General features: G+C 50.4%; 1 protein-coding gene across 1 annotated transcript in view; it reads left to right on the forward strand.

Annotated features, from left to right (window-relative positions):
* Positions 1 to 8,769, forward strand: part of Vps13d (vacuolar protein sorting 13 homolog D (S. cerevisiae)) — a 236,261-nt gene extending 227,492 nt beyond the window's left edge. The window contains exons 65-66 of the mRNA XM_013031922.1: positions 4,816 to 5,056; positions 6,025 to 8,769. Coding sequence (XP_012887376.1) covers positions 4,816 to 5,056; positions 6,025 to 6,156 — 373 coding nt within the window. The 3' untranslated portion in view covers positions 6,157 to 8,769. The remainder of the gene's footprint in view (positions 1 to 4,815; positions 5,057 to 6,024) is intronic.
* The last annotated feature ends 5,217 nt before the right edge of the window (positions 8,770 to 13,986 follow it).

A 13,986-nucleotide genomic window follows, 5' to 3' on the forward strand; every position in this document is an offset into this window, starting at 1 on the left:
TTCAGGGTCTGAGGAAGGAGAACTTGGCTCTTGCCCATTTGGTTGGTGAAGAAGAGAAGGTCAGCTGTGGGTGTGCTGAATGCAGAGGGCTGTGGGACTGGCCGGAAAGGATGGCCAAGGAGAGCCTGGCCCACACAGTGACCTGGGCACAGGCACGGGCTTGGGGATCCCTGAAAGGCAGGAGAGGATGCCTGGAGCGGGGGGGTAACCTGGGACCCTTCTGGCTTTGAAATGACTCCATGGGGAGCAGAATAAGGATATGTAGAGGGAGCTAATAAGGCATAAATAGAGCAGTTCAAATGGTTGCATGGCAGATGCCTGGGCAGATATGGGGCCAGAACTGCTCGTGAGAGTATGTGAGTACGGCGTGTGTGTGTGTGTGTGTGTTCACAAAATTGAGGTAACTTGGCACTTGACAACAGAGGAAGTACTGGCTCAGGGTTTCTTCTTGTGTGTGTGTGTGTGTGTGTGTGTATGTGTGTGTGTGTGTACGCTACCACTGGCTCAGGGTTTCTTCTTGTGTGTGTGTGTGTGTGTACGCTACCACTGGCTCAGGGTTTCTTCTTGTGTGTGTGTGTGTGTACGCTACCACTGGCTCAGGGTTTCTTCTTGTGTGTGTGTGTGTGTGTGTGTGTGTGTGTGTGTGTGTGTGTGTGTGTGTGTACGCTACCACTACGCTACCACTGGCTCAGGGTTTCTTCTTGTGTGTGTGTGTTTGTGTGTACGCTACCACTGGCTCAGGGTTTCTTCCGTCCGGTCAGCACAGAGCCCTGCCGGGTAGCTGTGTAACAGTCCTCATTCTGCAGCTCTGGGCAGGAACGCACAGCCCTGTCTGACCAGCATGGGGCCCTGGCTCTGACATCGTAGCTGTTCTGGACTTGGCATGCCACACTGAGGCCTGGGCAGTCACACGCACTGCTGCTTTCAGGAGGAACACCATGCTTTGTAGTTATGCTTCTTGGTAGCAGTAGTAGGTCTTCCTCTTTGGCCTTCATCTCTGGAGACCTTGAAGCCTCCTTCGGGAGCTCACAACCTGCCCCATGTGCTCAGGCCTGAGATCATTTTTGGGTTTTCTCTGTTAGCACCTGTCCATCCTCCAGAGGGTGGTCTGAAGCATGTGCCACACAGCCTGCCTTCCTCTCGGGAGATGCACATGGCACTGACCTTGTGCCCAGAGATAAAAGAAAACTTTTAACCCAACTTTAAAAAGTGGGTGAAAATCCTGTTTTTCCTGGTCTCAATTGCAGTTTGTCTAACAGCCTGGAATGTGTGGACAGAGCTGGGGCCTGCCTTGGCCTTGCATGGGAGAACAAAGCTTACTCTGGTGCTTTGTGTTTCTAGAAGGCCATTCTCCTTTCCTTCTGCTGAGTGGCCCACCTGGGGCCATGCTGGCATCTCTCCTGTATGACCCACCAAATCTTCCAGTGGCCACTTACTCTAGAGCAATTGCAGTTCTGTGCAAAGTGTGGCCATAGGTATGAAGAGTAGAAACCTGAGTTCACGCGCCAAGCTGAGTGTCCAGCTTTGGCTGCTATTGTTCTGCCGACATGACCGGGAAGGGGGTGGGGGCTTCAGCAAGCCTGTGGAGAGCTAGCCAGCAGGTAGATAGCCAGGGAGGTGGGTAGTGGCCTGTGGTCAGCAAGAAGGAGAGTTGAGAGGGCTCTGCGTATGCCAAGCGCCTGTGTCCCAAGCTGTGGCTCCTCTCAGTGACGTTTGGGATGGCTGTTGGTGAGTGGAGAGGCCTGCTCTGGAGTATTTGAATGAATCTCTGATGCGGGTTCCGGGTTTTATGAAAACACCAAAATTGGCAATAAGTGAGTCTGATGGATGCAAAGCTTTGGCCGTGGGTCGTGGGGTACAGAGGAAGCATCTAGAGGAAGATGGAGAGACAGCTGTTGGCTGCCTACTTTCAGGGTCCACAGCTGGTTCCCTTTCTTCTCTCAGTCATGCCCTAGGCTCTGATCTCCTTTTGATAGGAAGACTTTAGGATATTTCATGTAAATGTATAAAATATGTATTTCTCAGCAGCAGCTCCAGGCTGTGATAGGGAGTAGAGATCTGGGGCCCCTGGACTTGAGAGCAGACATCTGGGCAGATTTACAAAGTCGCTGTTCTCTGCCTGGGTGTCTGTGTGGTCGTGGATGCCTCTGACTTTCATACCAACCAAAGGCAGCTGGAGGTGGCCTCACCTCTTGAGAGAGCTGAACAGCCTGAGCCACTAGGAAAACAAGCAGCCTGGCCAGTGTCCCCAGCTGCTGAGGTCTCCCCTGTCTGCTCAGCCTTGTCTCCTTTACCCTGCCCCTGCCTTTCGGGAGAGCCTCTGGGAAGGGCGCATGCTTTAAAACTGGCAAAGCTATTGCTGCATGGACAGTGCACTCAGTGCCGGCCCCTCTGACTGGAGTGGCATGGGGTCAGGGTGACAGATAGAAATGCCAGGCCCAATACTGGATAGGAAGCCAGAAAGCCAATCTCTCAGCTGGACATACACCGCAACTCCTGCTGTCACACTGCCTGTGGCTGCAGGCAGCCATCTTCAGTCTCCTCTGGGTTGCCATAGCAGCATCCCTTGGCTGTCAGAGCCCCTGTGCTCAGGAATGAAGCTATTTTCCCCATGAGTTCCCACCCGCAGCATGCTGCTGCTTCTCTGGGGCAGGGAGCCGGTTCGCTTTCTGCGGCTGTCTGTCCTGCTTTCCCCTGGACCAGGTGTTTTGCCTTCATTCCCCTCATTCAGGCGTGCAGCTGCCTGGTGGTGCTGTCAGAGGGGATGTGTTAGGAAGGTGAGCTAAGTGGCCTGAGCACCACCCAGGGCTTCTCATTTTGGCAAGGAGACTTTGCAAACCTACATTCCCAGCCAGTGAGACCAGAACAGCAAGTCCTCTTCCTTGTGTTTGTCATGAGGCAAAATGACAGCTCGGATAGGCAGACAGTGCAGCCCCAGGGGCTGGCCAATTCAGTGGTGGGCGCAGGCATGGACCTGGGAATCGCAGGCTGTTGGGTATAAGCCCCTCTCTTGGTTTTTGTTTGTTTTTTTTTTTTGTGTGTCGGTCATGGGGCCTGAACTCTGGGCCTGAGCACTGTCCCTCAGCTCTTCAGCTCAAGGCTAGCACTCTACCACTTGAGCCAAAGTACCACTTCCAGCTTTTTCTGCTTACGTGGTGCTGAGGAATCGAACCCAGGGCCTCATGCATGCAAGGCAAGCACTCTACCACTGAGCCACCTTCCCAGCCCCGAGCCCCCCCTCTCTTACAGGGCTTAAAGCTCTGTCCAAGAGCCAAGAGGCTCACCTAGCACACACAAAGAACAAATTTACATTTGGCAAAGCGTTGAGAGGTTAAGGCAAATGAAGTATTCAGAAGTAGAGGAAGAGCCTGAGTATTTGGGGACTTTGTGGGGGCCGGCACTGACCCCTGCAGAGCAGCTGAGGGGGAGGGTCCTCCCTGCACAGAGGTGGGCAGTTGTCCATCCGGCCAAGTGGCCAGGGCCACCAGCAGGCTGGCCTTCTGCCCACATGCATATGCCTCCTTCAGAGCACCTTGGACCTGCTGACCCAGAACCAAGGCCTTCCTGGACCATGTTCCATGGAGACCTGTGCTTGACAGCCAGTCTGTTGTCAGCTCCTAGTGTTCTGTCATCTGTCCTCTTTTGTCTTCTGATGCCTCAGCCCTGCTGTGACGGCCAGCACAAGGTGCAGAGGCTGCCAGTGCTACTGCCCTTCCCTCTGTAGCTAAGCAGAGAGGCCTGAGCCACATACATCCCTGCTTTCAGTTTGTGAGGTTTGTTTGTTTGTTTGTTTTTTAATATACTGGTCCTAGGACCCTAGGGCCTGAACTCAGGGCCTGGGCCTGTCTCTGAGGTTTTTTTTGCCCAAGGCTGACACTCTTAACATTTGAGCCACAGCTCCACTTCCCACCTCTCGGTAGAATTTCCTCCCTGGGCTGGCTTCAAACCGTGATCCTCAGATCTCAGCCTCCTGAACAGCTAGGGTTACAGGCGTGAGCCATTGGTGCCTGGCTCAGTGTGTTTTGTTTTGTTTTTAACATTAGAATTTTTCTTTCTGGATATCCTAAAATGCTTAAATGACTAAAAGTTCTGAAGATTGCAACTTTACTCAAGAAAATGATTTCCAACGAGGGTTTTCTGAGCACAGAGAGGTCTCATGAGCTCTGCACCCTGGCAGTCCTGCAGGATGGAGTGACCTCTTGTCAGTGCTGCCAGGGGAAGGAACAGACACAAGTGTGCAAACACGGTGGCTTCTGCCATCTTCTTGGGCCCATGTTGCCGTCCACGGACATCCCCCAGCCAAGTCTTTCTCCTTCTGTCCACGCGTCCCCGGGCACATCTTGCAGCCTCGGTATTCACCTCTCACACATTAGCTGCCCCATCAGTTTACCACTGAAAAGCATTGTTTCCTTTCTGTCCAACTAAGGTTGTCACAGTTTTCTCTGTTTGTTTTTTTTTCACCAAGTTTTTCCCTACCATCAAAATTTTTACCTGCTAAATAAACATCCCACAAAACCCCATCTCCGAACAGGGAGCTGTCTCCATTGCTGGGCTGCTGGCTGCTGGGGCTCACTGGTGTTTAAGGAGCGGGCACCCTGCGGCAGGGGCTGTGCTGTCTGTGGTCCTCAGAGCAGCCCCTGGGCCCGGGTTCCTCCAGCCCTCGCTTACAAAGAAGGAAACTGAGGCCCAGAGCAATCCAGTGGAGCACCTGGGCCTAAGCTCAGGCCTTTAGACCCTGGAGTCCACAGTACCCCTTTCTGTTGGCCCCACACCAGGAAACAGCCTGGCCTCCATGTTTCCTCTCTTTCTGTCCAGCTTCATAGCCGTGGAAAACATCGACAGCTACTGTGTGCTCATCTCCTCCAAAGCCGTATACTTCCTGAAGAGTGGCGACTATGTGGACAGAGAGGCCATTTTCCTTGAGGTCAAATACGATGACCTCTACCACTGCCTCGTCTCCAAAGATCATGGGAAGGTGTATGTGCAGGTGACCAAGAAAGCGGCGAGCACCAGCAGTGGTGTGTCCATCCCAGGCCCATCCCACCAGAAGCCAATGGTGAGTCCTGCAGCTGCTCTGCCGCTCTGTGGGGGGCAGCAGCCCTCCTCTCCTGCACTTTCCCACAGGGACAGGGAGATGGGAAGGAGCAGGCACTCCCCCAGCACGTGTGCTTGCTCACGCATGACGTGACCAGGGAGCGAGCCTCCTGGGCCACATGGGAAGAACCATGAAGGCAGGCACAGAGCTCTCTGTTCCTGAGAGGTCCAAGGCTGCGATGGAGCACATATTGTGCTGTTTACTGGTAACCGTGGAAACCATGCCTTTCAGTCTGTACCGAGAAGCAGTGCCCTGCATGCTCCGTAGGGTTTGTAAATAAAAACTACCTGCTCCAAAGGGTGGTAGGAGGACCCCTAAGTAGTAAAGTTTCCGTGATTGCCACTGTTGGTGAGAGGCTCCAGCCTGCTTTTGGAAGGATGGGAGTTCCAGAATGCCAGAAATGCAGCCAGCCCTGCTGGGCTTCTCTCCTCAGCAGCCCTTTCCCCTTCCCTGCTCACAGATGCCCTTGGCTTGGTTTGGGCTGTGCAACTTCCTAAGTGAGGTCTGGAGAGGCAATACCCCAAAGTGGGAGTTTCCTCCAGCTCCTCTTTGTGGAGAGGAGATTGCCCAGGTCCATTTCCCCTTTCAGGGCAGCTGGCAGTGCTGCGTTCTGGCCTCTGCAAGCCAGCAGGCCTTTGACTTAATCATAGGTGGGGCCCAGGGTTACTGCCTCACCCCCTCAGATCGGACTGGCCTGTTATAGGTCCCAAGTGGCCATTGATTATGAGTTGGCTGCAGTCACCAGGGAATACATTAAAAACTCAGATTCTGGAGATGTTTGAATCCTGGTGAGCCAGAGCAGGCTCCTGGGAACCATATGGTCCCCACAGGAGCTGCTGTGGGCGGGAGGGTGGCTCAGCCCGTGACCCCCTCAGGCTGTGTTGCTTTTCCCTCCTCAGGGTGGGTGCTCATTCTTGTCTCCTCTTTAGGTCCATGTGAAATCTGAGGTCCTTGCTGTCAAGCTGTCACAAGAAATAAACTATGCAAAGAGCCTTTACTATGAGCAGCAACTAATGTTAAGACTCAATGAAAATCAAGAGCAGTTGGAACTGGACTCCTGAGAACGGCCAGCCAGGGAGAGGTGCTCCAGAGAGAGCCCAGACCACCGAGGCCAGTGCCCAGACTCGTGGCCCGAATGGGAGGGGGCCAGAAGAAGGTTTGAGGGAAGATGTCACTTGGGAAAGGAAATCCTCACGGGGAAAGCTTCTAATGCAAACGCAAATGGTATTCACGTGTGGGCTGGGAAGTACTCCAGATTATGGGGGAATCATTTTTAAAAGGTATCAGTTGAATAACGTACAAGGAAAACATACTGAGAGGAGTCTCATTTTAGATTATCCCTGTTGACATGTAAATATGTACAACTGTGTGTAAATACAAGCTTCTGAGCAGGGTTGTGATGTGCGTGAAGGTTTGTTACCTGTAAAGTAATATAAAATTATACTGGATCTTCTATTGCACTAACTATATGCCATTCAGGATACTCTGTAGAAAGAGGTTCATAAAAGTTAAAGAGTGCCATGTCTACGTTTTGCAAACACAGGAAGGGGGTCAGGTGAGCTCTAAGTGTGCTAGGGACCCTGTATAGCAGCCGCTGGTCACACAGGTGGGAGCCCCACCCCAAGGATGGAAGACTGCACAACGTCTTGGTCCCCATCTTGTTCCCGCCTTACAGATAGCACTTCAGCTACACGTGGTTTTTTTAATCTCAACATGCACTTGCTTTCCCCTGACTTGGAGATGAAGTTGTCTTCTGGCTCCGTACATGCACGCGCCCACGTACTGTCAGCATTACCTAGTTTTCTCGTGCCGTTATCAGAGATCATCAAAACACTGGCCAGCTCTGTTGACATAGAAGGAAAAGAAAGCCCATTTCTTTGAACTCTTTGTCAGACAATCAGAAGTCCTGGGTGGGAAGTAAGGCCCTCCTTCCCAGGCACCAGCGATGGGAGGTGCTCCATCTTGTTCTTTTTATGGAAAACATGAGCTGGCATTACAACACATGTCCTGGGAACACAGGAATGATGGTACCAGGACAGGGAGAAGGAGGAAGAGAGTTTGGGAAAAGGAAGTGAAGCCTGAGTGTTCCTCCCAGAAGCAGGATTGAAGGCTGGTGTGGGTGCCTATTCTTTCCTGTCTTGTTCTCTGCACCTCCCTTTTCTGGAAGGAATAAGCTAATGAAAGGTGGGGGGGGGTCTCACTCTGAATGACTCTCCTTGTGATTTTAGAACTTTTATTTTAATAAAGCCAACCTATTTCTACAACCTTGTCACATGTAGCTGAGATGGAGGTGACCCCATGGATATGTGGAAGGTTTTGGTGATTATATCTCATGACCCAATCCTTTCACAACACAAATGAAGCTCATCAGGCTGTCTCTCCTGCTGTCTGTGTGTGTGTGTGTGTGTCTGTCTGTCTGTCTGTGTGTTGGGAAGGAGGACGGGAGGAGAAGAGAGAAGGAAGGTAGGTAGGAAGAAAACATCTGTATGAGTGCTGTAACCAAATAATATTTTCAAGGAACATCCACCTTGAGCTCTGCAGCTTGAGGGCCTGCCTGAATGGAGTGAGTGGCTCGCACTGCTGGAGCGTGGCTCTGTGTCGGGCAGGTCTTTGGTGGGTTGGCGCCTGCTTGCTGGGTCGTCAGTGTGATGGTATCAGCGCTCACGCTTGCTCTTCCATCAGCCGCCTCACAGCCTGGGTCCCTGCACCCACAGCTGCCTTGTGGGTTTTGTCATCAGTAACTCACTGCCAGAGGCCACGTCGCACAGAGGCTCTCCGAGAGGTCGAGTGCACACAGCCCAGAGCCCTGTATTCCCGGCTGGGGAAGGAACTGCTGTTACTAAGAGGAGTCTGCTCAGGTTCTCAGCTTGACTGCAGGAAGGTAGCTGGGGTCACCCCACAGCTGGTGCTTCCGGAGAACGGGTCCCTCCTCCTGCTCCTTTCTCCTGAAATCAGCTCTTTAAATAGCAGCCCTCCCGCTATGGTGGCACAGCCGCTGCTCTGACATCTGTGCCTTAGAAAGGGCACAGGGGCCCAAAGACTAGATGGCTGGGACTGCAGGGCTGAGAGCACCCGCCATGAGCTGCCCAAGCCCTCCTCCCTCCCCTGCAGCCCTGGGCCAGGCCCCAGGAAGAGTCTAGGGGCTTTTACCATCGCTTCCTGGTTTGTCAGGACAGAACTGAAAGATCTGGACCAGTCAGTCAGGCCTTGTGCTGGCTCTTCGAACATCCCATGGCTTCTGAAACTGGCATTTAGCTGGTGATGTTTGAGACTTGGCTAAGACAGTTCTACCAACTTCCCTGCTGCCCCCCCACCACACACACACCTTTCTCCTGTGAGGAAAGCGCAGTGCATGGATGATTTGAGGAGCCTTCAGTAGTCACCTTGTTCCTTGACCCCGAAGGGCCAGCCAGCATCCCAGCCCCAACTGTCCTGTGCTTGGTTGGGGTACCTTTGGTGTTTAGAAGGCTCCTGGGCCACGTTGTTTTCAAATGTCATCTATCTGTGCCTCAAAAATCCATAGTCGCTGCTTGATGAACTGAAAATAAACTACCTAGTTCTTCACTGTATAACACTATGATGATCACCAGTGTGTTCCGACTCTGTAAACCTGCTTCTCAAATCAGAGTCACCACTTTTCTTCCTGTGGAATAAAATGTATTGTTGACTTCTCAAAAAGAGTGTCTTCTGGTTTCTTGGTGTTCTAAAAGTCCTAGATAGATCACGAGTGACAGATACCAAGCATAGCTAAACCTTTACAGCAAAGCTGCTACCCTCTACCCAGGAAAGTACCCGGCAGGCAGATACCCTGGAGGATCCTCAGCCTCAGGAGTGAGCGGCTCCAGCAGCTCCAGGCTGGCTGCTGCTCCCCTGGCCACCCCTAAGGCCTTTGGCTGACATCATCATTCATCATCCAGACAGATGAAGAGGAGGTGGGTGGGACACTGGAGACAGAGCAAGGATCCCAGGCTCTGGGGCTGGGAAGGTTTCAAAGATAAACAGAAGGAGGATGCGATTCACAATGGATTCAGCCAAGGGAGCATCACTGGAGACCTTCCTAAGAGCTTCTGTGGACTGATGGGTGAAAGCCCCGAGGGCTGGGAAGGTGGCTCAGCAGTAGAGCATGTATCATGCGCAAGGCCCTGGGTTCAATCCTAAGAAAAACAAAAGAGAATTTGGAGACACTAGAAACATGGATAACTGTCTAGAGGAATCTGTCGCCTCCAAAGGGAAATCTGTCCCTCCAGCGGGACACCCGTATTTCCAGATACTGAAGGGGCTGAGACAGGAGGCTAGCAGGAGCCATGAGTTGCTAGTCCAGCCTGGGCAGAAATTAAAGAAAAAAAAAGTATTAAAGGAGAAGCAGAGCCAAACACCAGTGGCTCATGCCTGTCGTCCTAGCTACTCGGGAGGCTGAGATCTGAGGGTCGCAGTTCAAAGCCATCCCTGGCAAGAAAGTATGTGAGACTCATCTCCAACAAACTGCTCAGAAAAAGCAGAAATGGCACTGTGGCTCAAGTGATAGAGCATAACCTTGAGCAAAAGAAGCTCAGCGAGAGCACTCAGGCCTTGAGTTCCAAGCCTGTGAGGAGAGAAGACACAATTATCATTTCATGGGATAATGGAAAATTACAGGCAGAGAAGCCCAAGTGTTTGCCAGGCAGCAGTAAGAGCCCCTTGAGTTGGTGACCATACCCTTAGAGTGTGTTGGGCAGCCTGCTTTTATTTGCTCCAGCTGTGTCAGTTCAGTGTGGAATGGTGAAATATTGGGCTTAACCAAAAAAATATTTCCCCTGGCCAAATTCTGACTGCAACCCTTTTACCTTCTGCCTGCCTGAGATATCAGATTTGCACCACACTACTCCACTTAGTTGAGATGGGGGAGTCTCACTCTCTTTCCCCCTTTATCTCTGCCTCCTGAGTAGCTGGGATTACATGTATAAGTCATTGAATTAGGCCTTGGTGGGCACTATTTGATAATGAGCCATCCAGGCACATCAGGGCATGGAAGAGTATGAATGATGCTTTCCATTTCATCTACCAAGTTCACCCCACCCCACCCCGGCTCTTTAGACCAAGACTGGCTTCTGGCACTGCCAAGGAAACTTGGTGTCACTGCTACTTGAACACCTGAACTCCAGAGTGCTTGCTCAGAAAATGTTGGGTGACATGTCTCTCCTATCTGCAGGAGTCCTGAGATAATTGCCACGCCAGCTGTCTGACTGAGAGACGATTAGAACAGTAGTCAAGACCAAAAGAGACCAAAAGAAACTCACTGTGGAACAATTCTGTTGAAATAATGCCTTTGAAAAAGAAAAGTTTAGCCATCCACCAGTGGCTCCACTCGTAATCCTAGCTACTTAGGAGGCTGTGATCTAGAAGATCATGGTTCAAAGCCAGACCAGGCAGAAAAGTCTGTAAGCTACCATTTCCCATTAGCCAGCAAAATACCAGAATTGAGGCATGGTTCAAGTGGTAGAGCTCCAGCCCTTAGCAAGAAAATGTGGGAAGGGAAAAAAAAAAGGCCAGAAGAAAATTTAACAGTCATTTGATTTTTAAGTTTTGTATTTTATTTCCCTTTTGGTGCTGGAGATGAAACCCAAGGCCTCAGAAGGCTAGGCAAGCACTCTGCCAGTGAGGTACCCATTTCTCAGCCCTTGAACTATGTAACTAGATTTTTTATTTTTTCTTTTCTTTTCAATTGTGGGGCTTGAACTCTGGGCCTGGGCACTATCCCTGAGCTCGTCAGCTCAAAGCAAGTGCTCTACCACTTGAGCCACAGTGGCACTTCCGGTTTTCTGTTGGTTTATAGGAGAAAAGAGTCTCATGGACTTTCCTGCCCCGGCTGACTTTGAACCAAGATCCTCAGATCTCAGCCTCCTGAGTAGCTAGGATTACAGGCTGAGCCACTGGCACCTGGCTTTAGATTTTAGATTTTTAATTTTTACACAAATTTAAAACAAAATTATGTCATTCCAGTACATTGTATCTTAGGACAATTCCTGCAAGGTTTTCCCTTCCCAGTCCTCCCCTCCCCTGCATCCACTCTGCCTCAAAATTAGTCACCTCTGCATGGTCCAACTCCACCCCATGAGCACATTGAACCGCACACAAATCCACAGATCGAGTTTATCGTCATAGGCAGCTGCCTCAACTTTTGTTTTAGCGGAAGTGGATCCTTGTTAAATACACCTTTGCAGCTCACTTGTCTGGTGGCCTTCAGTTCAGGATCTCTCTATACCCTCACACACAGTTGTGTGGTAGAAACGATTCTACCGTTTACTCGACTCTTGTGAAGAGACAAGTACTTGACTTTTGGTCTGTCTCACCCTGCCCCCCAAAAACAAGTGCTGTGTGTGCTCATGCACCGGGTGAGTGTCTGCTTAGATTCCCAGGGGAGGGTTGTATGCGAGGTATATCCGAAATCACGGTCCAAGAAGCTGGGGATGGGTGTCTGGAGTCCCCCCTCCCCCACCCCACCCTCACCCCGTCCGTCGTCCTGCCGGTCTGAGAAGTGCAAAGCAATATCCCGTCAGTCTAGTTTGCCTTTTCCTAGCAATGCATGCATTTTCTTTGTTAATGTTGGATTTGCTGAAGGATAGAAAATGCTTTTTTTTTAAACATCAATACTTACATTGGTTTGCTTTTTGTTTGGAAATTTGAACTCAGGGTCTTGAACTTGCTCTCCTGTTTGACCCACAGCTCCAGCCCTTCGTTGCCCTGGTTATTTTTGAGATGGAGTCTCTCTTTTGTCCAGTCTTTTCGTTTTTGATTCCCATGATACCTAGGATGGCAGGCATATACCACCACACAGCTTCTTCTGTTGAGAGGGAGTCTCATTTGGGCTGGCCTAGAATGCTATACTCCTAATTTCAGCCTTCCTTCCAAGGAGCTGGGATGATAGACATGTGCTACCATGCCCGGCTTCCTTTGTTTTAATTACATTTTTTTTGTCAGTTTTTGTAGGGCTTGAACTCAGGGCCTGGGCACTGTCCCTCAGCCTCTTCGTGCTCAAGGCTAGTGCTCTACCACTCGAACCACAGCACAACTTCCAGTTTTTGAGTGGTTAATTGGAAATAAAGAGTTTCACAGGTACTTTTCTGCCCAGGCTGGCTTTGAACGACAGTCCTCAGATCTCAGTCTCCTGAGTAGCTAGGATTACAGGTGTGAGTTACCAGTGCCCAGCTACATCAAAATTTTAATGTAATTAAGATGTAATTATTTTAAATGTAATACATAATGCGATACATTCAATGTAATATGTAAATCACTTCCTAAATCCATGCACAAAATGTGTTAATTGGTTATTCTTTTGCATAGTCTCTTCCTCATACAGTCTTCACAGATGAGACAGGAAGATTTTCCACCATCTCCCAGGGCTTGCAGCACTCAGATTCTCCTAGGATTTCCTGTTCTGGTTTTTAAAGGTTAGATGAAAGTCAGTTGTAAACTCATAGGTTCTGGAACTTTTTTCCTGCGGTCCCTTTAATTATCATCCCAACTGTGTCCATTGGAGCGTTCAACTTTTCCATTTCTTCTTACATCAATTTTGGTAACTGTTGATGATGTTGTTGTTGTCTTAACATCATTCAGGACTCATAATTTACTTTTAAAGTCTTTCTTTCCACAAAGAACCATTTTGAAACTGATTTCTCTTTGCTACTTGTTTTTCCTGTTCCACTGAATTGTTTTTTATCCCCTCCCCCCCCAACTCCTTGGCTTGGCTTGAATTATTTTATTGTGGTTTTCTGAATAGAATCGCCCCTTGGTATTCATGGGACATTGGTTCTAGGACCCCAACAAGCCTTAAAGTGTTCAGATACTCCAGAGCCTTATATTAAATGGCATAGTGTTTCCTTCAGCCCTTCAAGCTTTGCTGCTGCTGTTGTCTTTCATATACAATCTTGTCCTTTTTACCTTGTCTGACTTTAGAATGCAAACTTCCTACCTGTGCCTCCCGTGTAGCTGGGATTATAGGTGTATGCCACCAAATCCAGCTTAGCCAGACCTCATCTCCCACAGCCCTTACCCAAACAGAACCTCCATTAGAAGTCATTCCTGGGGGCCAGTGAAACTTCACACCTCTTGCTTATAGCAGCCCGACTCAACCAGCGCTCCTGGGTGCCCTGTCCTTGGAGGACACGATGAGGTCTGGACCACCCTCACCTGTAGAAGCCCTGGGTGAATGAGTTCCAGGGATAGAGGCAGGGTAGAGGCTCAGGGCACTGTAGGAGGAAACTTCCACCTTGGGGACAGGTTTTCTTCAGGAACACACAGAGACTTCAGAGACATTTGCCCAAGTGACAGAAAAGCAACTTCATTGGGAAGGAAAATCTTGGCTGACTGAGTGATCTCCTGTCTCCAGATGCTTCCACACACCGGACTTCCCAAACCTCATCCCCAGGAGTAGCCCAAGGAAAAGCAGCTCTGAGGAGGAGGCAGTGGCCTGAATCCAGGGAGGCTGGAGAGAATGAGGTCAAGAAGAAAGGGAGAGGAATGTGGAGTCCAGTGTTCGGAGCTGTTCTGAAGGCCAGGGCCTCCACTGGGGGTCACCTACCACAAGATGAGATGGGAGAGGTGATTTGGGGCTGGAGCCTGCTGAATTTCATGCACTGTGTCAGGGAAGGTTTGGTTTTGTTTTGTTTTGTTTGTGGTCCATTGTGGGTCTTGAACTCTGGGCCTGGGCACTGTCCCTCAGCTCTTCAGCTCAGGGCAAGCGCTCTACCACTTGAGTCACAGCGCCACTTCTGGTTTTCTGGTGGTTTATTGGAGATAAGAGTCTTAGGGATTTTCCTGCCTGGGCTGGCTTTGGCCCCTGATCCTCAGATCTCAGCCTCCTAAGTAGCTAGGATTACAGGCAAGAGCCACTGGCACCCGGCTCAGGGAAGGTT

The sequence above is a fragment of the Dipodomys ordii genome, unplaced genomic scaffold (genome assembly GCF_000151885.1).
Source record: "Dipodomys ordii isolate 6190 unplaced genomic scaffold, Dord_2.0 Scaffold6, whole genome shotgun sequence".
Classification (NCBI taxonomy): domain Eukaryota; kingdom Metazoa; phylum Chordata; class Mammalia; order Rodentia; family Heteromyidae; genus Dipodomys; species Dipodomys ordii.